The sequence below is a fragment of the Rhinatrema bivittatum genome, chromosome 2 (genome assembly GCF_901001135.1).
Source record: "Rhinatrema bivittatum chromosome 2, aRhiBiv1.1, whole genome shotgun sequence".
Taxonomy (NCBI): Eukaryota; Metazoa; Chordata; class Amphibia; order Gymnophiona; family Rhinatrematidae; genus Rhinatrema; species Rhinatrema bivittatum.
Window position 1 is genome coordinate 77,282,939 of NC_042616.1, and position 22,728 is coordinate 77,305,666.

General features: G+C 42.3%; 1 protein-coding gene across 2 annotated transcripts in view; it reads left to right on the forward strand.

Moving 5' to 3' along the window:
* DNAJC19 (DnaJ heat shock protein family (Hsp40) member C19) overlaps positions 1 to 22,491 on the forward strand; it is a 29,924-nt gene extending 7,433 nt beyond the window's left edge. Inside the window, exons 2-6 of one of the 2 annotated variants that reach the window (XM_029588359.1) lie at positions 2,879 to 2,930; positions 9,170 to 9,243; positions 18,070 to 18,146; positions 21,248 to 21,318; positions 22,294 to 22,491. In XM_029588359.1, the coding sequence (XP_029444219.1) occupies positions 2,879 to 2,930; positions 9,170 to 9,243; positions 18,070 to 18,146; positions 21,248 to 21,318; positions 22,294 to 22,364 (345 nt within the window). In that variant the 3' untranslated portion in view covers positions 22,365 to 22,491. The remainder of the gene's footprint in view (positions 1 to 2,878; positions 2,931 to 9,169; positions 9,244 to 18,069; positions 18,147 to 21,247; positions 21,319 to 22,293) is intronic. The other variant, XM_029588360.1, reaches the window with a different exon arrangement.
* Positions 22,492 to 22,728: the final 237 nt, after the last annotated feature.

The window sequence follows — 22,728 nt, forward strand, 5'->3', positions numbered from 1 at the left end:
AGGATAGAGCAATCTTGATAGCAGGCCCCACAATTTGGAACGCCATGCCCCCTGACCCCCGCATAGAACCATGCACAACGAAATAAACCCCCCCCCCCCAACCTAAAAACATGGCTTTTCCAACAGGCCTTTCACTAACACCCTCTTATTCAACCTCTACAGCGAGTCTTCACTAAATTCCCTCCAACCCAACCGCCTAATCTGTACATAGTTTGTTACCTCACTTTTTAATCCCCCTCTCCTACCATTCTAATAACTAATGCCTTAATAAATATGTACAGTATTCCTTTGTACCGTTGTTCCAATCGTTCCATGTAATTGTTATGCTGTAATATATAAGCGCGATATTCCTTGTAAACCGATACGATGTGCAAACGGCAATCGGTATATAAAAGCTTTTAAATAAATAAATATGAGACAGGCAAATTACCAAGTAATCCTCATGCCTACCAGCCACTCAGCTATCTACGTTTCTAATCAAATCACCAATAATAATGGCAGTTCTATCCCTGCTCACCTGGGCACACACACCTGGAGACAGTGCCCAGCACAAGAGGATAACACATCACTTAGAGGGCAAGCTCTAGCTATAGGATCTCTTCCTGCTACTCTAAGGCGAAGGTCTCCTTCCTGGTGACTTTGTTTCTCCAAAGTAACACAGTGGCTGTCAGAGTGGAGTTGGTACCGCTCTATTATGTCCCTGAAAATGTCTTCTACATATGTCTGCCTACCTTGGCTCCTCCATGTCTGCCACTTTAGCCTCCAGAGCTTGGGCTTGTTCTCAGAGAACCAGGCACTCTTTGCACTGAGCATAAACATACTACCTCTCCCCAGAAGGCAGATAATTATAAATATGGCTTTAAGTGCAAAAGTCAGGATAGCTCCCCATCTTGCTGCTGGACTGTTATCTGCATCTTTTTCTTTTAAGTTATTATAACAATATATTTCTTAAATTTACTTGATTTTTTTGTTTATTCTATAGCTAAATACTTATAATTTGACCTAATATTTTTATAAAATTTTAGTGAGGGTTTATATTGTATATATTTGTCCAAAGCACTAGTTGGATCCTATTACCTACATTTTCTCCCTGCCCCCTAAATAGGCAAGTCTACAAATGCAGATTTGAGACAGAGATGGGTGGGTGGGAAAAACAAACAAGACAACAGCTTTATCACACTCTGAAATAGCCAAATAGCATGCTTTTAGGACTTTGTCACACTCCCAGACAGCCAAAAAAAAAAAAAATCTTCAAAAATCTGTCACATTCCCAGATGGCAAATATTAAGACTCTAAAGCTCATGCAAAATAATTTAGGAAGTTAGACCCCAATTATTATCCAGTGCAAAATCCTGCTCTTGGTTTACATTCCCACACGACTGCATATACTTTCTCCTCATTTCATCAGTAAAGCTGGTAACTTGGACGTTTTGCTCACCCTGAGGTTGGGAGGACGAGGTTAAACTGCATTTTCTGGTGTTCCTATCCTGCACGAAGAGTAGAAATATCAGAAAATGCAAGGGAAGAGTGTTCAGGAAGGGTAGGAGCACCAGAAAGGTAAGGGAAAAGTGTTCAGGACATCCACATACCTGCCCTTCTTTCACTAATGAAGACCTCTTCCTGACTCTTTTTACCTTGTTTTGTTGAGAGCACCTATACTTTAATTTTTGCCACTATCTTGTATACTAGAAAATGTTGTGTGACTTCCCTCTTTTCTTCTTCTAGATTTGCCTGGATTTTCCATTTCTTTCTCTTTTCTCTCTTCTTTTCACCATCTTCTCCCCCTGTTGTTTTTCTCTGCTCTTCTGTGGCTGCTGAAGTACTGTATATGGCCACCAGTCAGTGTATATGGCTCCTGCTCCAGTCAGTGGCACAGAGCTGCTGTCTGCTGTTCTTCCACTTGTAGCTCCGAACTGCTCAGCAGCTGTAACAGACCACTTCTTCCAAGGCGGGACTGACGCATTTTAAGAGAAGGATCCCCTTCATATAATCTATTCACTTTTCCCATTTCAGGGATCACGATTAGCTATTAATTACTCTGGTTATAGGGAGGAGGAATAGCCTAGTGGTTAGAGCAGTGGGCTCTAACCACAGCAGGATTCAAACTAGGGTTCGAATCCTGCTGTCGCTCCTTGTGACCTTGGGCAAGTCACTTTACCCTCCATTGCCTCAGGTACAAAACTTAGGGGGTCATTTATCAAAATGCGCTAAGGCATTTTCGCATGCGTTAAGGGCTTTTCGCATGCGATAGGCCCTTACCGCATGCGAAAATGTCTTTTAACGCATGCGCTAGCACCATATTGTATGGTGCGATGCAAATTTGAAAAAGAGGAGGAGTTAGGGGCGGGGAGTGGGCTGGGTTTGCCTGGCTGCGAAGTCCTATCGCACAGACGTAACACCGATTTTTAACTACACCTCTTTCAGTTGCGTTACCCCGTGCGATAGCTTGCGTTACGGGGCAGTAAGGTTTTATCGCATTTCGCGATGTCTCCTACAAGGCCTGTTTTAGTTGATTTGAAGCTCCCGGAGGGAGGGAGGGAGAGAGAGAGAGTGTTCCAGCTGTTTCTGTTCAGGTGACTATTTAATCTTTTATTTTTCTTTCCTTTAGGGAATAAGTCCAGATTGGTTAAAATCTAAAGTGGGGTAAAGAATATTGTGATGTCATCAAGCATTTTGAAAGCTGCCCTGTCATTGATTGACCAGAAGCACTAAACCAAAGAAATTAGGCAGCATGAAATTTGACCCTTCTTGTTAGCTTACTGATTTTTATTGCAGTAGGTAAACAACACAATGGAACATTGTATGCCAGTTAAACTAAAATAATGAACATATACTTACCGATGCCATTTTAATTGTGTTCTCTGTTTTATTATTTTAGGCCAGTACTATGATAGCAGTTGGGCTGACTATTGCTGCTGCAGGATTTGCAGGTTAGATTGGGGAAGGGACCGAGCGTGCATCTCTGCTCTTAACTATTCTTTTAAAAACGTATGTTGATGTACAGGTTACTAAAAGTCCACAGTTTCTGCAGTATGCTGTAACAACAGTACAATGTGTAAAGCTCCAGTATGTGATAATCCACAGTATAGCCGGTGGCAACATATAAGTAATTAGGCTGGTGATTGTAATTGTATTCATGTGGTTCCCAGCAGTGGGAGCCTTGTAGGATGTTGCCTTTTAGCAGCCCCCATGCACATCTTTTAATGATGGAGGACAGATAAGAAAACACTTTTCCTGACACTGGGCTTCTATTGGATGCTTTGTACATCTTCTTATAAGTGTGGCTTCTAAACTATTTTACTGGCAACCTTTTTTATACATCTGTCATCTAGCTTCGATGGCTACTTATTTTTTAAAGGGAAGTACCATCAACTGATAGAGTGAGGGTTTTTATTTTTAATCTTTGTTTTTAGTCTCTCAGATATTTTGATAATTTTTTGTTGCCCACCTTGGTTGCTAAAAATAACATTGAAAGAACAAAGGCCTTGTGATTAGAAGGCAGACACTTTAGTTTCTTGTGGTGCCTTGCGGTTCTAATTCATCCTGCTATTTACGTAAAATACTGTTCACATAAAGCAAACTTACAATACCCACAGTGCCCTGTGGGGAGGGAAAACAATACTTTGTGAAGTGGAGACAAACTTGATTTTGAGAGATGAAATAAATTGTTCCCAATAAAGCAGGAATAGAGGAAATTCTAGGAAAAAGAAATCCAGATTAGATGCTGTAGAAGATATGTAAAATAGAAAAAATAAAACCTTGAAAACATGAGTGTTTTTAACAAGCTGGGACTGACCAAGAATATTCTGTGGTCACTAAAGCTACCTAGCGCAGTATCCATTGCCAAGAGTATAGACCAGGTCTTGAGAAATTTTCTTTGGGTCGAGAAATAAGTTCGAATGGAAGGACCAGCAGCTGAGAGCTCTCTTAATCTCATCTCTACCAGTCTTCCTCCCTCTCTCTCTCTCTGTTTCTCTCTCTCAGAACTCGTGTTGTCCCTAGCAGTCTCCCTCTCTCTCAACCCTCCCATCCCCTGCAATTTCTCTATTTATTAACCTCTTTCCTCTGATTTCAGCAGCTTCTTTTACTGTGCTGCACCACAACAAACAGACAGAGAGGCTTTATTCCTTCAGCACAAAGATGAAGATGGCTGTACAGGGCTGGATTTAATATGTCAATAGGAGTGTGTCACAATGTTGCCCTTCTGAAGCTATGCAGACAGACTGCCCTAAAGCAAGTGGGAGCAGACCCCTCTTTTACCTGGATATTTGGTCCCTTCAAAATTTGGTGCTCTAGGTAGTTGCCTGTATAGCCTAGGCATATATTCAGGTCTGCGACTCACTTCATTCCATTGATGCCATCTCTTCCTCTTCTCATTGGTCTGCCCAGGCCTCTAATCCTGCCTCTTCATCTTTGGCCTACGTGAACGTCTAGCATTGCCTGGCCTCCCTCGGCCTGCTGATGACCTACTTCTTCCATTGACTCACCCAGTCCATAAGATGTCACGATTAAATATCCAGTCATCATGCTGACCTGGCAACCAGGGTTTGAGCACTGGTGTAGACTGAATTTTCCATCAATATATTTTCTGTGAGGGCAAGAAGTATAGTAGTCCACACAAGCAGGGTGACATCATCTGGTATAAAAGCCCAGATCTTTTGTATCAAAATTCCTAGAACTTTGCCTTTGAATTACTGGGCATGCCATTATGCCACATGTCCACGTGGGGGTTGTGGGTCCTCATCCTGCTTGGGCTGTTGTTTTTCAGCAAAGGTTGGCAGGTTGGTTCATTCGCATGGCCTCGCCATCTTGTTTCTTCCCTTAGTGTATTAAGTAGTGTGTTTTTGTTTTCAAAGATTTGGTTGTTTTCAAGATTTTGGTTTCAAAGATTCCTTTCAGTTCTGCGTGCCCAAATGGTGACATGGCGGATGTGCAAACTATTCACAGTCATCAGGTTTGACTTTGCTTCCCTTACTTTTTGTCTGGTCATGGATAAACAAATCAGTGGTTTCCAATGATGCCCCCAGTGTACCTGGGTTATGTCTATCACAAATCCCCATGATAGAAGTATCTTGTGCCTGGGGGCATCATTTGATGCCTGAAGGTGTCAATTGTGCATGATCATGGCCCTAAAAGGATGACGGTCCCATCTGGAACTGTTGGAGAACCAAAAGACCAGCCAATCAGCATCAGAAACATCGACATCAATGGACCCAGGAGCTGCACTGAACACTGCTTATATTGACATTGAGGGAGTATCCTATTCCCTCAACATGGAGCATTGATAAGGACCATGGAGATAGGGGGGATATTCTGGCTGTGGATGTGAATCCTGAAAAGCGGGCCCATGGAGAGAAGAGCTCATCCTCGAAGACTGTCCTGGGAACCATGCCAGTCTCCAAGGGTCCAGGTGTCATCCATTGATATACTTCTGGTTTCCCAGAAAGATGTGGCTGCTACTCCTGCTTCCTAGTCAGTGTTGACATCGGCTGTCTTTGACAAGAAGATAAGAAAGCTTTGGATAAGGCGCCGCAAACCCTTAGTCTAGAGCACTGGAGCAATCGCAGACTTCTACTCGAATCCTTTCATTGCCAGTTTTTGAAGAGCAACTGGCATGAATGGTGGCTGCCCTGATGATTTCCAGCCCTCTGTGGGAGAGACCTTCCCCAAGACACTTGATGAGTTCCTTGGGTTCTAGATTCGAACAAAAATGTGCTCCCCTATCTGAGGCCTTGTCTGTGACATAGGCACAATCTGGCTCTTCACCTTTAGGGTATGACTGTAAGCTCTAATGTCTCTGAAGAAGAGGGATTGACAGGTCTCTCCTCTGACCCCTCTTCTCCACCAGAGAGAAGGAAGTTCCCTCCAGAGGACACCTTATATACTGGCTTTATTTGAAGAATGTCTGAGGCCATACTCTTTCCTTTGTTGACAGGGGATGAAACCAGGAATAAGATGCTGGATATCCTGTAACTCATGGAGCCTTCTGAAGAGGCTGTGGCAATCCCAGTTCACAAAATCCTTCAGGAGGTACAGTTGAAGATGTGGGAGAATCCCCTCTCTGTGGCTCCTGTTTAATAAGAAGGCAGATATGATTTATCTTGTCCTCACGTATTGGTGCGGTAGCTACTTCTTTTCCAAGTCAAATCCGTTCTCAAGGAGGGTGACGAGAACTAGAACCCATTCCTCAGTGCCCTTGGGAAAGGATTCCAGAACCTTATATACACGTGGGAGGAAAGTATTTCAGAGTGATATGCTTACTGCCCACATAGCCTCCTACTATCTTTTCACTGGCCAGTATACGTGGAACATACTGAGGCAGATACAGGTTGTGGCCAAGCAGCTTCCTCAGAAGATGCGCAACTACCTTCAGTTACTGGTGGTAAAAGGAATGGAATGCGGAAAACATATGGTCCATTCAAACTTTAATGTTTTCAAGCCATCATCAAGAGTCTCTGCCATGGGACTCTGTGCTCCAGACTTGTCTGGCTGCAGGCCTTAGATCACTGACCTGAGGTTCAGGAAAGACTTGTTGATGTGCCATGTGCTAGAGATAATTTCTTTGGAGATACTCAAGGAAACAATGGTACATCTGTGAGCACTGTGCAATGCTTCAACACCTCTCCAGACCTGCTCTCCTCTTCCAGGTGGTCCTGAATATGGGGCCAAGGAGACATGCACAACCGTCCCCTCCTGCCCACCAAGGCAACAGAGGCTCCATAAGCCATAGGCTGCAGTCCAGTCAAAACCTGAGTCAGGCTTTTTATTTGACCACAGAGCATGGCTTACATCCCCAAAGGTTCTTACTGTCTAAGGTAAGCTGAGGTTTTATGTAGACTTTTTTCCCCAGTATAATTTTGGACTTGTGGTCCTTGGCATCTTAAGAAAAGGGTACAAATTACATCTATTCAGACTTCCTTGAAATTGCCCTCTGGTCCAGTTGGGGACACTCTCCACATTGGGAATTGCTTTGGAAGGAGCTCCTCTCCTTCTTACAGACCAACATGATCAAACCTGTTCCACTAGGGGAAAGACGATAGTAAATACTTGGAATAGATTTCCTAAGTCCAAAGAAAACAGGCCTAAGAACCTTGACGATCTTTCTGAAAAGAGAGAGAGGTTCAAGATGGTTTTCCTGGGCACAGTCCCCTTTTTGTAAAAGGAGGACCAGGCTATGATCTCGCGATCTCAAGGATGCTTACACCCACAAAAAGATATTCCCACTTCACAGGAAATATCTAATATTTGTAGTGGGGGACTATCAATTACAGTATTGACTCCTGTCTTTTGGTCTAGTGTCAGACCTTCATGTCTTTACCAAATATCTTGCTGTGGTAGCGATGCCCCTGCGCAAACTTGGGGGTGCATGTGTTTCCCTATCTGGATGATGTGCTGGTCAAGAGCACATCGCAGATGGGCACCATATAATCGATGTTCAAAACAATCCAGGCACTGGAGTTGCTAGGATTTGTCATCAACTACCCCAAATCCCACTTGAGCCATCCATCTCAGTTGGAGTTAATTGGAGTTCAGAACATGACTCGGGCAAGAGACTTCCTTCCACAACATATCCACATTGATATCAACGGTGGAAAGGATCCAAGTCAGTCAGCAGACATCAGCATGGAATATATTAAGGTTGTTGGGCCTTATGGCATCAACAGTCTATGTAACTCCTTGGCATGACTCCATATGAGAGCCCAATGGACACTCGGATCTCAGTGGCTTCAGGCCACTCGGGATCTTTGGGACAGCATATGCAGCTGCTCAAGGATTCTCTGTTCTGGTGGCGGGATAATACCAATTTGACTAGAGGTATTCCTTCCAAATTCCTCCTGTCAAAATTATCATCAATACTGATGCTTCCAACCCTGGTGGGAGCCCATATGGAGGGGCTCTGCACTCAAGGTCTTTGGTCTGCCCAGAAAAAGCTTCACCAGATAAATTTCCTGGAGCTAAGGGTAGTTTGGTATGCTCTGAAGGATTTCAGAAATCAGTTGGCCAACAGTCATCCTGATCTGGATGGACATTCAAGTTGCAATGTTTTATATCAGCAAACAGGGAAGTATGGGATCATACCTCTTGTGTCAGGAGACTGTCCAGATGTGCGACTAGGCTGTCTCTCAGGGGATGGTCCTCTGAGCCATGTATCTGGAAGGCACAGAGAGTTGAGTCGGATCCTAGAACACCACGAATGATGTGTGGAAGGGGGACTAGTAAACCAGATATTCTGCAATTTGGGCACATCCTTGATAGATCTGATTGTGTCACCTCAGAACAGAAAGATACCATTCTTATGTTCCTGGAAAAGAAGGCACAAGGCAAGCTAGCATCAGATGTCTTTGGCTCGACTGGGGCAAGGGCCTGCTGTACACATAGCCTCCAATTCCATTATTTATTTATTATTTATTTAACATTTTTTTATACCGGGATTCATGTAAAATTTTACATATCATCTCGGTTTACATTGTAACTGAAAACAGGCATGTGAAAATGCAATTACATAGAACAGGGCATAAAACTTGGATCAGAATACATGGGGAAAAAACTGCCAAGACACTGTTGAAGCTAAGAGAAAACCGTTGGGGGCCATGATTCTCATAGACCCCTTTTGGTCGAGACTGATTTGGTTCTTTCTGTCGAGGGAACCAATCAGGCTGGGGAATTCCCCATGTTTCATAACTCAGGATCAAGGTAGGTTGCACCATCCCAACGTCAAGTCCCTGGCTTTTCCTGCCTGGATGTTGAGAGGGTGCAGTTACGACCTTTTGATCTGTTTGCAGATGTGTCTTATGTTCTTTAGTTTCAAGAAAAGATTCCACTTGGAAGTTCTGTAGACTGAGATGGAGAAGGTTTGTCTTGTGTAAGAAAAGGCCTTAGATCCTTTCTCATGTTACACACAAAAACTGCTTGATTACCTTCTACATTTATCTGAGTTGTGTCCTAAGCCCAACTCGGTAAGGGTTCACCTCAATGCAGTTGGCGCCTATCACCAGTATGTAGAAGTAAGAACATTTCTGTATAGCCTTTTGTTTGTCCAATTTACGTGTCACGAGTAAGCAATTCTGCTTTACTTTGTTTTATAAAGATAAACTATTTTATTTCAATTTATGAAATAATTTTAAAGTTGGTGACTGCTTTCAATGATTTCTCTTTCCTTTTCTTAAAGGTCGTTATGCCATCCATGCCATGAAGCAGATGGAACCTCAAGTAAAGCAAGCATTGCAGAGCCTGCCAAAGTCTGTAAGCCTTCAGGGGTGCTACTAGTGTTTCATTTGTGTTGGAAACATGTTCGAAGCACACTTTATCATACTCACTGATGAGAGTGGCAGAGTGCAGTAGAGGCAGGGCACATGTACAACATGTATTTCTGTGGTTCAAGAACCATGTCAAGTCTAAAATAATCAAATTGTGCAAATCATGTTCTCAAATTATCCTTCTCTGCTCATGCTTTTTTTGGGAGGCGGATGTTAAGTTATTAAACCTTTTTCTCATAAACACAAAATGGGAAAAACCCTTCAGTAAATCAGGCCCATAATCCCTTGGACTAATGTTTTCGTCCATAAGCAAAAAATCTATCCCAACAAAGGCTTTGCTTTTGACCCTAAAAGGTCTAAGAGAATAAATGTCACTTTGTTTTTGTCAAATTGCAGAGCTTGTGATTTTTATTTTTGTGCTTGTTGAGAAACATTTCCTAGGGATTATACCATGTGTGTGAGACACTGTTATTTAAAAAAAAAAAACTTTATTAAGATAACACAGAATGTGGGTGCTGTTTGAGATTGCTGTTCCTGGCCCTAAATTAATGCCACACTATGCTAGTGAATAGTGATCATATTAATGCATATTTAATGTTGTTGTACTTTATTAATATATTATGGCATTTAGCTAAGAACATGTGCATTAATATTATGGTCCATCATTTCCACCTGTTCCTCTGATTTTGTCAAATAGTTGTTATATAGTACAGTGTTGAGGGTAATGTGAGGTACATACATTGGTGCCAATGTGGAGTATCTTCCAGAGCCTTCTGGAAAAGCTTTTCTGGCCATGGTTTGTATCCTTCTGTAGTAGAACTTTTTTCTGTCACAAATTTTCTCTTTTGTCGTGATCAAGCTTGTCATTTTTCTAACTTCAGTCCAGTTAGTTTCTTTGGCAGGTTTATCAATATTTAATTTTGGGGGAAGGTTTTAACATGGCTGCTTGTCTTCATTTTTTTCCCATTAATATGGCCTTCTTAGATGACCTCAGCTAGCCCTTTTCTTCAAAATAAATGTCATCTTTTGATTTTGCTTTATCAATTCTTCTGACTATGGCCAAAAAGAAACCCAGTAGCCCTTAATGCTATCTCAAGATGTCTATTATGGCTCATCATGAGCTTTACATGTTCAAAGTTGTTACCTGAGTGATCATTCTCCGGAGACCAAGACTTGTAGATCATTTTAATGAGAAGATTGATGTTTCATCATCAGCATTGCTGGCATTAGTTGCAAAGGACCCAGGAACCACATCGACAGCTGGTAGTCCCTTGACATCAACGGACTGAATCTTTGTCCGAGCCGGGATCAAAAATAAAAGATCAAGGAGCTGGGACTTTTCCTGCCATTCCCACCCTGCACATGAGAAGGCTTCCTTGAACCCAAAGAGAGTTGGCATCGAGCGAAGACTTCAAAGCATTGGCATCCATCTCCTTCAGTGTATGAGTCCCAAAGCAGGGAGACTACAAGGGCCACAAAACTTCTCAGAATTATTTCATTTGGAGAAATGTATTTGTTTGCCTGATGGACTGAAGTGAGTTATGTGGGAGGCATCTGGTCCGTTTCCCATTTAATGTTTTTAAGACTGCATTGAGAAGTTCTGTCATGCTGTTGGCACCCTCAGGGTCTCATGATTGTGTGCCTTGGGTCTAAGAGAGGACAATGCAGAACAGGCTTGCAGACATGCTGTGCAGTGGAGAGAACCTGTTTGGAGACCAGGTTAACAAGATGGTGAATTTCATCCATGACCATTATTCAACACTTCAAACTCTCTCTGCTGCCACCTCTGATGTAACTTCCACTTCAAGGAGATATCACAATGGACCATAGAGAAGGTAGTTTTTTTTTCTTTGTCTGGGCATCCCTTTCAGCAACAGAACTTGAAGCCTCGCTTGTGCAAACAGTGAAGCTCAAAACCTCAAACAGCACCTATCTGACAAGGGACCTAAGAGGCCAGATGTTTGGGCAGCAGCCACACTAGTATAGGTAACTATTTAAATTAGCTTCTGATGACAGAATTAACTAGCAGCTGGGTCTGTCTGGAACGACCTAGCAGAATCACGAGCACTCATGTAATTGGGTCTGTATGCCAAAGGGGACCTGGGAGGCCAGTTGTGTGGAATACAGTACAACAAAGCACTGGAGAAATGCTTGCACTTTAATATGTACCATCCGTGGGGTATCTGTTACGTGGATAAACTCCTGAATTCAGAGCAAAACTTTAAATACGTATTTAAAGTTTTTGCTCTGAATTCAGGAGTTGCCGCAATAAAATGATATACATGAAACTTTAAAACTTCACCAGGATCTCACGTTGTTTCTTGCACTTAGTGTTGATGTGGAATACAGTACAGCCATACTGATGATATTGGTGACTCTTTGGAGTATTGCTAAGCTTTGTGGTTAGATATATGAAAGATGCTGGGTGTGAATTAAGCAGGGGAATTTTTATGAACATATGCCTGAGATGGAAGAGAATAAATGAGGAAAATCACAAAATATATTCTGAGGAAGGAGACATCTTGCAAATGGTCCTGCTCTATGGCTAGCACCTGGGATTATATATTCTTAGCAGTGTGGCTGGAATACTGGACCGACTGGATAGTAAAGTGGGTCATTTTTCAACAATCATCTGTTATTGTTTATGTAGTGAATTTAGTGCCCAGGGAAGGGGCTAAATTGATAGCAGGAAATATGGAGGTTCTTAGTTTATCCACGTAACAGATACCCCACGGATGGTGGCATTGCAAATGTCCCAACGCTGCCATGCCAGTGTGCCTCAGAACCTGGAGGGGACCATTAGTATGCATGGGCTTGGAGACCGAATTATACTTTGTCTATTATATCTCTCAGTTATTGTTTTGGTGTTTTACTGTTTTGGTTTAATATTAAATTATTGTTGATATTATGCTAAGCTGTGAATGATGTATTGTAGATAGGATTTTTAAGTACTGTATAGTAGACCTATTAAATAAGGGTTCTAGATGTGATATAGCAATGCAGTAGCACTAGTAGCAATGTAGTAGCACTATATAAATGTTAAGTAATGGGAGTAGGTGCAATCCACTGAGCCTCCCCTAATAAATGTATAAAAACAAGTTTTCTCTGTAAATTTTGGGACCAGTTTAGGCTCCCCTGCTCCTGTCAGCCCTTTAAACCCTTGTTAGTGTTCAGAGCAGAGTTCCTGGTATATGCTGGACCATGGAAATAACCTTTTTTTATTTCAAGCTATTTTCTTTATAGGATGTAAAGCACCTGGTAATCGGGCTGATACGCTAAAGTCCACGGGAGAGTGGACGAACGCCCGCTCTCCCGGTGCGTGCACCGGCCCTTCACCGGCGCGCGCGATTCTCTATTTAAATTAGGTGACGCGGTAGATCCGGGTAAAAGGAGGCGCTAGGGACACTAGCACGTCCCTAGCGCCTCCTTTTTGACAGGAGCGGCAGCTGTCAGCGGGTTTGACAGCCGACACTCAATTTTGCCGGTGTCGGTTCTCGAGCCAGCTGACAGCCACGGGCTCAGAAATCGGACGCCGGCAAAATTGAGCGTCTGGTTTTCAGCCCGACAGCTGCGGGCCGAATTAAAATTTTTTTTTTATTTTTTTTACTTTTCGGGACCTCCGACTTAATATCGCTATGATATTAAGTCGGAGGGTGCACAGAAAAGCAGTTTTTACTGCTTTTCTGTGCCCTTTCCCGGCGCCGGAAGAAATTAGCGCCGACCTTTGGGTCGGCGCTAATTTCTGAAAGTAAAATGTGCGGCTTGGCTGCACATTTTACTTTCTGTATCCCGCGCGCATACCTAATAGGGCCATCAACATGCATTTGCATGTTGAGGGCGCTATTAGGTGCTGCGGGTTGGACGCACGTTTTCCTCCCCTTACTGAATAAGGGGTAAGGGAAAACGCGCGTCCCAGAGCAGGCTAACGGTGCGCTCCATCGGAGCGCACTGTACTGTATCGGCCTGAATGTGATTTAATTTGTAATATGGTCTACAGAGTGTTAATGCTGCTTTAATGGAGATGGATGTTTTCTTCATGTCCATCCCTCACTCTGCCTGGAGCGAGAGAACGCGCTGAATTGAATTAAGCAGGCATTGTGACAAAGAATTAGTCGGCATTCTGACAAAGACCCTAAGTGTCTTTTAGTTGCAGGCCTTGCACCCATTTTTAAAGACACATTCTGTGCACATTCACTTAGAAAGTGCACCTGTCTCTTTTTTTTTTTTTCTGTGGGTGTTTTTTATTGAAAATAACATGCGTGGAATTGAAAATGCCATCTACGTGTGCTATTTTCCTCTTCCCACCCCCTTCTCCCTGACCAAAAGATGCCCCTGGGAATGCTGACCCTAACTGCAGGTAAAAGTTGATGTGCTGTGGAACAATGTGCCGTCTTTCAGTCACATTCAGGGAGTGCAGTTTTAGAGAGTTGATTAACGCAGATAAAATGTTTTGAAAATTGCTCTCTGTACGAGTGGAGTTTATTTATAGGGAGGTAGATATTCAGAGGATATCCAGCTAAGAAAGTTAGCCAGATAAAGTTAGCCGGGATATTCAGCAGCTTGGCTGCACCACTGAATATACCTGGATAAGTCTGATCGGCTGAATAAATGTATCCAGCTAACTTTAGACCTGCTCAGCAACAGGCCTAACTTATCTGGCTAACTTAGCTGGATAATTCTGAATATTACCTCTTATCCAGCTAAGTTAACTGGATAACTAGCCATGCCCAGAATGCCCCTGTCCTGCCCACCACTTAGACGGATAACTATTCAAATGCCACCAATTAGCCGCATAAGTCTGAACTTATCCTGCTAAGCAGCACTGAATATTGGACCCTATGTGTCTCGGGGAGACTGTTCCCTGCATTTTAAGAATAACATTTTCAAACAGACTTATACTCATAAATCCACTTTGAAAATGTGCAGTGTCCCCAATATGCGCACCAACGTCTTAACGTCCTGCTATACCAGTCCACATGTGTGGGTTATCTCCTCCTACTAGCAGATAGAGACAGAAGACATATCTTATTCCATGACATCATCACTGGCAGCTCCAGCAAAAAGCCAGAGTTCTCTGTTGCCAGAAGGTAGCAGGACATATTTTTCAGGTGCTGCAGGAACTTGACTCCTAGACTTCAGCCTTTGCCTAGCCTGGTGGAGAATTTTTGGGCAGTTCTGTATTTCAGTGTAAGGCTCTCTTCCTTAGAGGAGGTTTGGTAGAGCTTAGAGGGTGGAAACTTGTTTGTTTTAGGCTCAGAAGAAGCTTCTGTTTGAAGTTGTCTTCCTCCTCTGTGCCTCTCCCCCTCTACACCCATCAACACGTGCACACTTTTCCCCCCTGGTTTATTAAAACTTTAAAAAAAAATCTCTTAGGATGTCAGTTTTCATGTTGTGAAGGTTCCAGTATGGGACCTTTATTCTGCAAGGAATCCATAGGTCATCTAAGGGCAGCAAAGTTATTTTGGCTAGATGGTATAAAAGTGGGGGGAAAAAAGCAATTGATTGTTTATTTATTGAAAGATTGCAGTCTCCAGAAGTCCTTTGGGCAAACTCAGCAAAAGCTTAAATTTCTTCTTGGATGGAGCTTCTACTCTTGCCCTGGAGGAAATTTGTAAGATGGTCACTTGAAATTTCTTACTTTCTTTCACTAAACATTTCAGTCTGGATGTCCATGCAAAAAAGAACACAGCTTTTATAGATGGTGTTCTCTGGGCAGCCCCCACTTCCTCCCTGCCATATTAATTGGGTGTGAGTTTCTTAGCAGGTTGATAAGGAAGGAGAAATGTAGTCTTGCCTGATAATTTCCTTTCCTTGAATCTTGCTATTCCAATCCAGGACCCTCTGGGAAGTTGGGTCTGCACAGTCTTTGAAGCTGTGTACCTTGATTTACAGCGATTAAGACATAACTGGGTTTATTTTTTGCTTTTTTTTCCTTTTCTTCCTCTTCATTTATCCAAGTAAAGTTTTTGGAAGCATTATTTCTTTGGTGGATCTTTTAAGTGTTTCATATTATGTACATGTTATCTAAGAGTTTAAATGTAGTGTTGGTTTTTTCTTCCATGACTTTAACATAAGAATACTAGCTTTTTGCTGGAGCTGTACCATGGAATTAACCAGTGATGATGTCACAGAAAAAGGTGTCCTCTGTCCGCTAATAGCAGGAGATAGCCCATTCACCTGGACTAGTGTAGCAGGATTCAAGGAAAGGAAATTATCAGGTAAGACTAAATTTCTCCATAACATGCACAAAGTTACACATTTCCAAGATTTACATGCATAATTTGGGAAATCAAGTGTGCACGTAAATACTCTCCCTACCCCAAATCTGCCCTCCCAGAATCCCTTTTGCGAGAGGGCATGAAAGTGCATGCATAATCGAGTTAAGCACATTCTTTTACATGCATTTTTAAAAGGCACATAAACCTGTTTTTATACACAATGCTTTTGGAAATCAACTTTGTTGTGCATTTTAATGCTCCCTGTAATGTTCTTTCTTTCAGCTGTTGTGTATGCTTGAGATCACAATCTTCTGTGTGATCGCCACTGTTTTGAGGACAATAATTGCTGCTCTGCGTGCAACGTGTTTTGTTTAGCCAGTTCCTAGATTTGATCACTGATCAATTTTTCATCACCCTGTTCTCAAGCTGTCATCTGTCTCCTTATCTTATTTACAGTATTGAGTAGACTGTTTCTGAACAGAGTAATCTAAATGAAGGAGCAACTGACATCTTTGTCCAGTTTACCTCTCTTTATTTTTGTTCAAAGCCTTTCTTTTGCCTTCACTCAATGCTGTCCAATCTGTTGTATGTTTTTAAAATTATTTATGTGCATTTGTACTCTGCATTGAACATGTTATGCAACTTGCAGCCTCTCCTCTTCTCACACCCATGGACTAGTCCCAAGGGGGGGGGGGCAGCTGAAATGTGCATGAATTTTCAAGATGGGGGGGGGGGCAATGAGACAAAGCTTTGTACTGGCCATAATGCAGTCGGTGCTTTCCTTTCTTATCCCACTCATTGACAATGGCAAGTGAATAAAGGGAAGATTCAGTAACCAGGAAGAGGCATTTGCTGCTTCTTTGAGAGCTATGGCCCTGCTACTCTTAGATCTAACAGTAGATGTCTCCCTAAGATCACTGCAGAAGTCTGAGCCAAGACTTAATCCCATATCTTCAAGCAGTAACCATGAGGCCACCAAGCCAGATCAGACTCTGCTTTCTTAGGACATGGCATTGGGTTTACACTCTTGCCATCAGTAAGTTTAGCATTTTTCATTTTGGAGTCCACAGTTATGCCCTGGTCTTCCTTGTGCACAATGCACGGAAACATTTTAATTCATTTTCTTTGGTGTAAAAGACTGGACTTATCCACACTGTCATTTAAAAGCATTCAGCCAGTCATGCATATTCAGTTATATCCATATATCGATAGTTGTTTATACATTGGTATGTCTATATTTCCCGGTTATTGTTTTTTCAGTTTTTTATTAACACATAGCATAAGTACAGAAAGCAAATCATCAAAATACAAATTTCAAATTATAATAATCTCCATGAGACAGGGACTTAAACATCCAGATTTTCTCTATTTTAATTGTCCAGTTTCACTTACCAGTTTGTGATAGTTTCCTTCCTTGCTCTGTACATAAATCTTATCACTATGATTGCACACTGTATAATGGCAATATTTATGATACAGTTGCATGCAAAATACAAAGAAACTGAAGAAAGTAATTCTAATAGGGATCCAAAATTTCCTTGGAAAAACAGTGTGAAGGATCCCTGGCCTTTAACCTGAGGCTAGTGACAACTGAGCACTTACCCACTGGCACAGTAGATGCTACATCTCTGATAGATGTTCGGGGCATTTAACTTTTCCTGCTTTGTGGGTTTGATGCAAAGGTTTTTATGAGTGGTGAGGTGTCAGATGTTCATAATCATCGGCTGTGCAGTTCTATGCCACTATGGTGCCATGTGATGAGCAGGAGAGGAGGTAGGCGAGGGAAAATCTTGAGACACATTTCCCTTGTCATTGCTTGATGGGCATGCATTTTAGTTTTCTTTCTTCCTACAATTTGGGCAAGCATTGTTGGGGTGCACATAGCATAGGGATCATGCCACTTTTAGATGATGGGAGACAGCTGGAGGGAGCAGGCAGAATTTAGTTCAAAAAGAATGCCAAGAATAAACAGCAGCAGCACCACTGGCAAGAGAAAAGAGCCGATGTGAGAGCAGAGCTCCGCTCAGTGACTTCTGAACAAATTGTGCATGGGTTCTCTAGTGCTGGTCAGCTTTGATCACTTCTCAGCCTCTTAGCTAAGATCAAGGGCAGAGTCTGAGACGTGTGCTGAGGCCAGTCCCTCCTTGGCCTTTTGGCTAAGATTGAGAACCTGTACAATACTGAGGGAGCATGAGGCCTGGAGGTTAACACCCTGCCTCCTGATCCTCACCGGGGAGACACACAAATGTTACAACTCTGGCCAAAGCAGGAGGATTAAACTCCCTGTTTAAAAAAAACAACAACACACAGGTGGTTATTTTTGATCTGAAGTAAGCTGTTATCTTCTTTTTCCCCCGAAGAAGCAGGCATGGGGTTATCTGACAACAAAGATTCCCATGTAGGGTCACTGCAAATTAAATCTGGTGTTTTGTGACGCAGATTTCTTGAAAGCTTTCTTTGGAAGGCTGTTGTTGGAAGAAAATCAAAACAGACGTACAACTCTGCTAAGAGAGTGCGGCTTATGTCTTTTATCCTCTCAGCATCAAATGCTTATTGTTTTCTGCACACAGTTCATTTCAGTGTTTCCTTTTTAGGCATTCAGTGGTTATTACAGAGGTGGATTTGAGCCCAAAATGACCAAACGGGAAGCAGCTTTAGTATTAGGAGTGAGGTACAAGACACATTTATTTTCTTTTTCCATGTGACGGTTGTAAGATGGATGTATATAATAATTCTTATTGATGATGTAGAGGACTAAACATACAGCAGCATTGCCATTTTTTTTCAGATGACACCAATCTATCACGTTGTAAATACACAGTAGAGGAGTATAGATATCTTGGGTAAATGGGCAGAAAGGTGGCAGAGGAGATTTAATGGAGACAAATGTAGGATAATTCCCTTGGGGGACAAGACTAGATGGAAGCAATATACTGTATTGCCAGGAAGTAAAGGCAAAGCTGGAGGTCAGGTTGGCTTGGCAGCATTGGAGCAGGAAGAGGACACAGTGAGGCTAGGGCAGGCCTTGCAGCCTTCAGCTAGGAAGGCCTGCAGCCTATTCTTTGTTAAATGAGACAGAGTTTGCTAAGCAAGTAAGGGACCTAAGCATACGAGTAGCTGGTAAAGTGAAAAGAAGCGTGCAAAGGCAAGCAGCAGCTGTCGCCAAAGCTGAGCACAAGTTGGGAGTACGTTAAACAGGGTCAAGGAGGTCCTCCTTCCCCCTATACAAGACTTTCCTGTGGTCACATTTGAAGTACGGGTTTTAGTTTTGGGCACCCATCCTCCAAACGGATATCTTAAGGTTACGGGTGGAAAAAGAAGCCAGAAAAGGGCGGGAGAGCTAATAAGGGGGATGGCACGAAATATTCCGTATGCCTAAAGCTCCTGCTATTTTTGACAAAATGGAAAAAATGATTGAGGAGGATTTAATTCCTGGCACAGTGGCTACTACAGAGCTCTTGCTAGCAATGTTTTTACCCAAGGAAGAGCAGTAAAAGGGCATCAAGGCAGAGGGAAGGGAAATAGATTTCATTCCTTTTGGAGGTTAGAGAGCGAGACCGTTTTGGAGCATTCTGCCAGCAGACACCAACTCAAGAGTTACTACAAACGAAAATTTAGAGAATGACTTTGAAAGAAAGAGATCATTGAGTGTGCGTTTGATTCTAAGGGAAAGTGTGGGTTTAAGGACTTTAAGATAGATACTCTGTTTGGGGTGAAAGGAACTTGGTTTCACTCTTGCAGAATTGTTTTCATGTACACAGTGGGGTTTTTTGGTTCAATCTTCCCCTGGATTACTATATAGAAAGAGTTAATAGGCAATCAGAAGAAAGTTGGACTCTGTGGACCCTTGGTCTTTTTGCATCTTGACCAATTATTAAACTTTGTATATTTATTGAAAGTATTTAAAAAAAAAAAAAAAATGTATGAACTGCTGACTGCATGATGACTTAGGAGCGTGCATAATTGAAAGAAGCTCACTCATCCTGTTCTCTGTGAATATTTGACTTTTGAGGCAAAATCATAGCCTTTTTAAATAACCAGCTGTTCTCCTCTTTGGTGGTTTGTGGAGCTTGGTCTCAGCACTGTGCTTCTGGCCAATGTTCCTTGTGAGCCGTACGTACGTACACAGGTCATGAAACAAGCACACAGAGGAAAACAGCGTAGCAAGTAAAGGAAAATAGAAGGGCGATTCAGAGATCACTGCGCACAAATGTGTAGACTTTGCACACAAGAACATTTTTTGTATGCACATCCCACAGAAATTAGAGGGAACCTTGGCAGCTAACCCTCTCTTCTCGTTCCAGCTGAGAATCAGACCTGGAGCTCCTTGGGGATCTAGGGACGGTGCAGTACTTTGTTGCAAAGTTTACAAGGGATTGTCTGTGAATCATAAATGTGCACCTGGCTGAGAATGCAAAGAGAAATTGAGTTTGTTTTTTTTGTACGATTTTTGAATATTTTAAAATAGTGCCCCCTCCCTTTCAGGAAAACCAAGCTAGGTTTTGGTTCAGCTACGCTGGAATGCTGTTTCCCCTCCATATCCAGCCCCCTCACCTCCCCAGGATGATTGCCTAGGTGATATCAAGGGCCCCTTGGCTCATCAGTGACCGTAGATTAGAAGCCTGTGAGTCTGAACTCTGCCACACTACCCCTGTTCCAGCAGTCGCACGTCCCCAGAGCATTGTCTCTGTGCCGCAGCTTGGAACCCGTGCCTTTTGCACTCTGGTATCACAACCCAGCAAACATTTCCCTGCCATGCATTGTGGCAGGGCAAAGTTCTTTTGGCAGGCAGGTCTGTGCACCATAACCTCCTGGAGTTAGTTACACAAATTACAAACATGCATTGAAATTATGATGAGCCAAGAGCAGAGATAAAGGTCAGTTAGCATTAAGCTGTGATTTGCATTATTTTGGCCTCTTTTAGGTTGGAGCTCTATTTGGTTGTCTCTGTAAAGTTCTTCTATATTTGTCTCTTTTTTTTTTCTGGGACAGTCTGTCAGTGTATTCCTGTAGAACGGTAGCAAGGTGCTGAAAGAGCGGCGTACGATACAGGCCCCTTCAGGCTCGCTCTTCCCTGGGCCATGAGCACCAGGCAGTAGAGCTGCCTGGTGCTCATGGCCCAGGCAATGTCTGCAAGCATGATCAGCAGCCCTACCCTTGACTAAATCTTTTGTAAATCCATCTTTTCCAGAGACCAGTATAATTTCTCTTCCTACAAGAGCCTTCCTTTTCTTTTGTTTTAAGAAAAGCGATTGCATTTTCAGGTACAACATCAGAAGGGGGGTTTTTTTTGTTTGTTTTTCTACATTTCAAAGACTTTAAATAAGATCCCAGTTCTGCCTCACCTTCTAGCAGGTCATTCTTCATGTTTTCCCAGGAAATTGGGGAGCTATTTCTGTTCAATGCCTGGTGCACCTTATAGCTAAAGCAGTCAGCGGGTGCACGAGGAAGTGCTGAACCCCTTTGTACTTCTTACAGTGGGAATGGATGCTTATTTTGGGGAAAGAATTATTTTAATACAGTGAATTTAGATTTTAAAGCTTAAGGAAAAGAGCAAGAGGACAGTCCTAGATTTCAGAAGTATAGACAAACTTATACAGTGTGAACACTACACTGTGCATGTCCAATACAGACCACTCATTACTGTACCACTTCTGCCATGCCTGGCTGTATTTCTGCAAGCTAAAGGACATTTGTGATGTTCTCTCTTGAATCTAGTTAAATTGTGGGTTTCACGACATTTATTTTTCTTGTTTTCATTTTCTGACCTAGCCCCACTGCCAATAAAGCAAAGATCCGGGAAGCCCACAGGCGGATTATGATTTTGAACCATCCAGATAAAGGTAGGTAAATCCAACCCAGGCCCCTTCGCAGAAATAGTATGTTTACAACGATTCTTTTATCAAGGTGAGGGGAGGAGGGGCATTTTATCTAGCACTCTAGAAGATGCTGAATAGAATGATTTGAACCGTTATTGGTTCATTGTTCCCCTCCATGCCTCACCCTCCACCCCACAGGATAGGCCTGATTAGTCCATCAGATTAGCCCACAGTGCTCTCTAAATAGCAGTTAGGTGAAGAGCAACCTTTTGACCACTGGGAGCTGACCAGTGTCCTATTAGTGCCAAGCACTTGCTACTACTGCACGTTGTCTCCTTTTTGCATAGCTCCCAAAGATTGCCATAGAAAAACCTAGTTAACACTATTTAGCTACTTTTGTTGTGTAGTAGAAAGCAACATTCATTTGATTTAAACGATGTGCTTGTTAGATTTTAACCAAGATTCCACGTGAACAGATTAAAAAATGTTTTCATAAAAAGTTTGTTGCAGGGTACTCCACATTTGTGTTTTGTGTGCACACGTGGTTGGGAGCAAATTTTTAAGTACAAGTGTGTGCTGAAATTTTATCATGGAAGCGTGGGATTAATATTTGGGAAAACTGGAGACTACTGCATTTTGTACCTTGTTGCAGAATACTAAAAACTAGTCTGCAGTTTTTCAAAGGATTTTGGCACATTTGAGCCATCGGACAGAGAAATCAATTATTTCCTTCTGCAAAGGACAGAATAGGGTTATATGTTAGTACCAAACAGCAGTGGAGAGTATTTCAGTCTCGCTGACTTTCGGGTTGTTTGGGCTGAAGTGCTGCTTTTAAATGTTGTTTTTTCCATTTCAAACATTTTAAAGTTCCTTGACTGTATGGACCAAGGCTACTTTTCCAGCACCACTTGATTCTCGTTTCTCATTGCAGGTGTTGCAAAGAACATTCTCGGGTCTTGTGTCATCTTGTGCTGTAATGATTGTGCTGTCTCTTTGTAGGTGGATCCCCCTATTTGGCAGCCAAAATAAATGAAGCTAAAGATTTACTGGAAAGTCAAGCTAAGAAGTGAAAGACTATACATTATGATCCAATGTTTTTTTTTTTCCATTTTAGTATGTGTATCTTAGCATAAATAATTTTGATAATAAATCACCTAAAATAGATGACAATAAAGAATTATGTGACCTTTGAATTTACCAAATGGCCTGCTTATGGTTTTTCTCAGAACCAGCTACGTGTGTCGTGGTTTAAGGATCAGCACTGATCGTCCAGCCGCATATAAAGATCTTGCTTTATTCTTTCATTAAATCTCTTTAGAAGGTATTTCTCCCTACTACAGAAAAAAAGGCTTTCTTAGCGTCCACTCAGATGAATCCAAAACAAGTGGGCTATGCATCTTTCCCAGCAGATGGAGACGGAGCAAATAGACATAA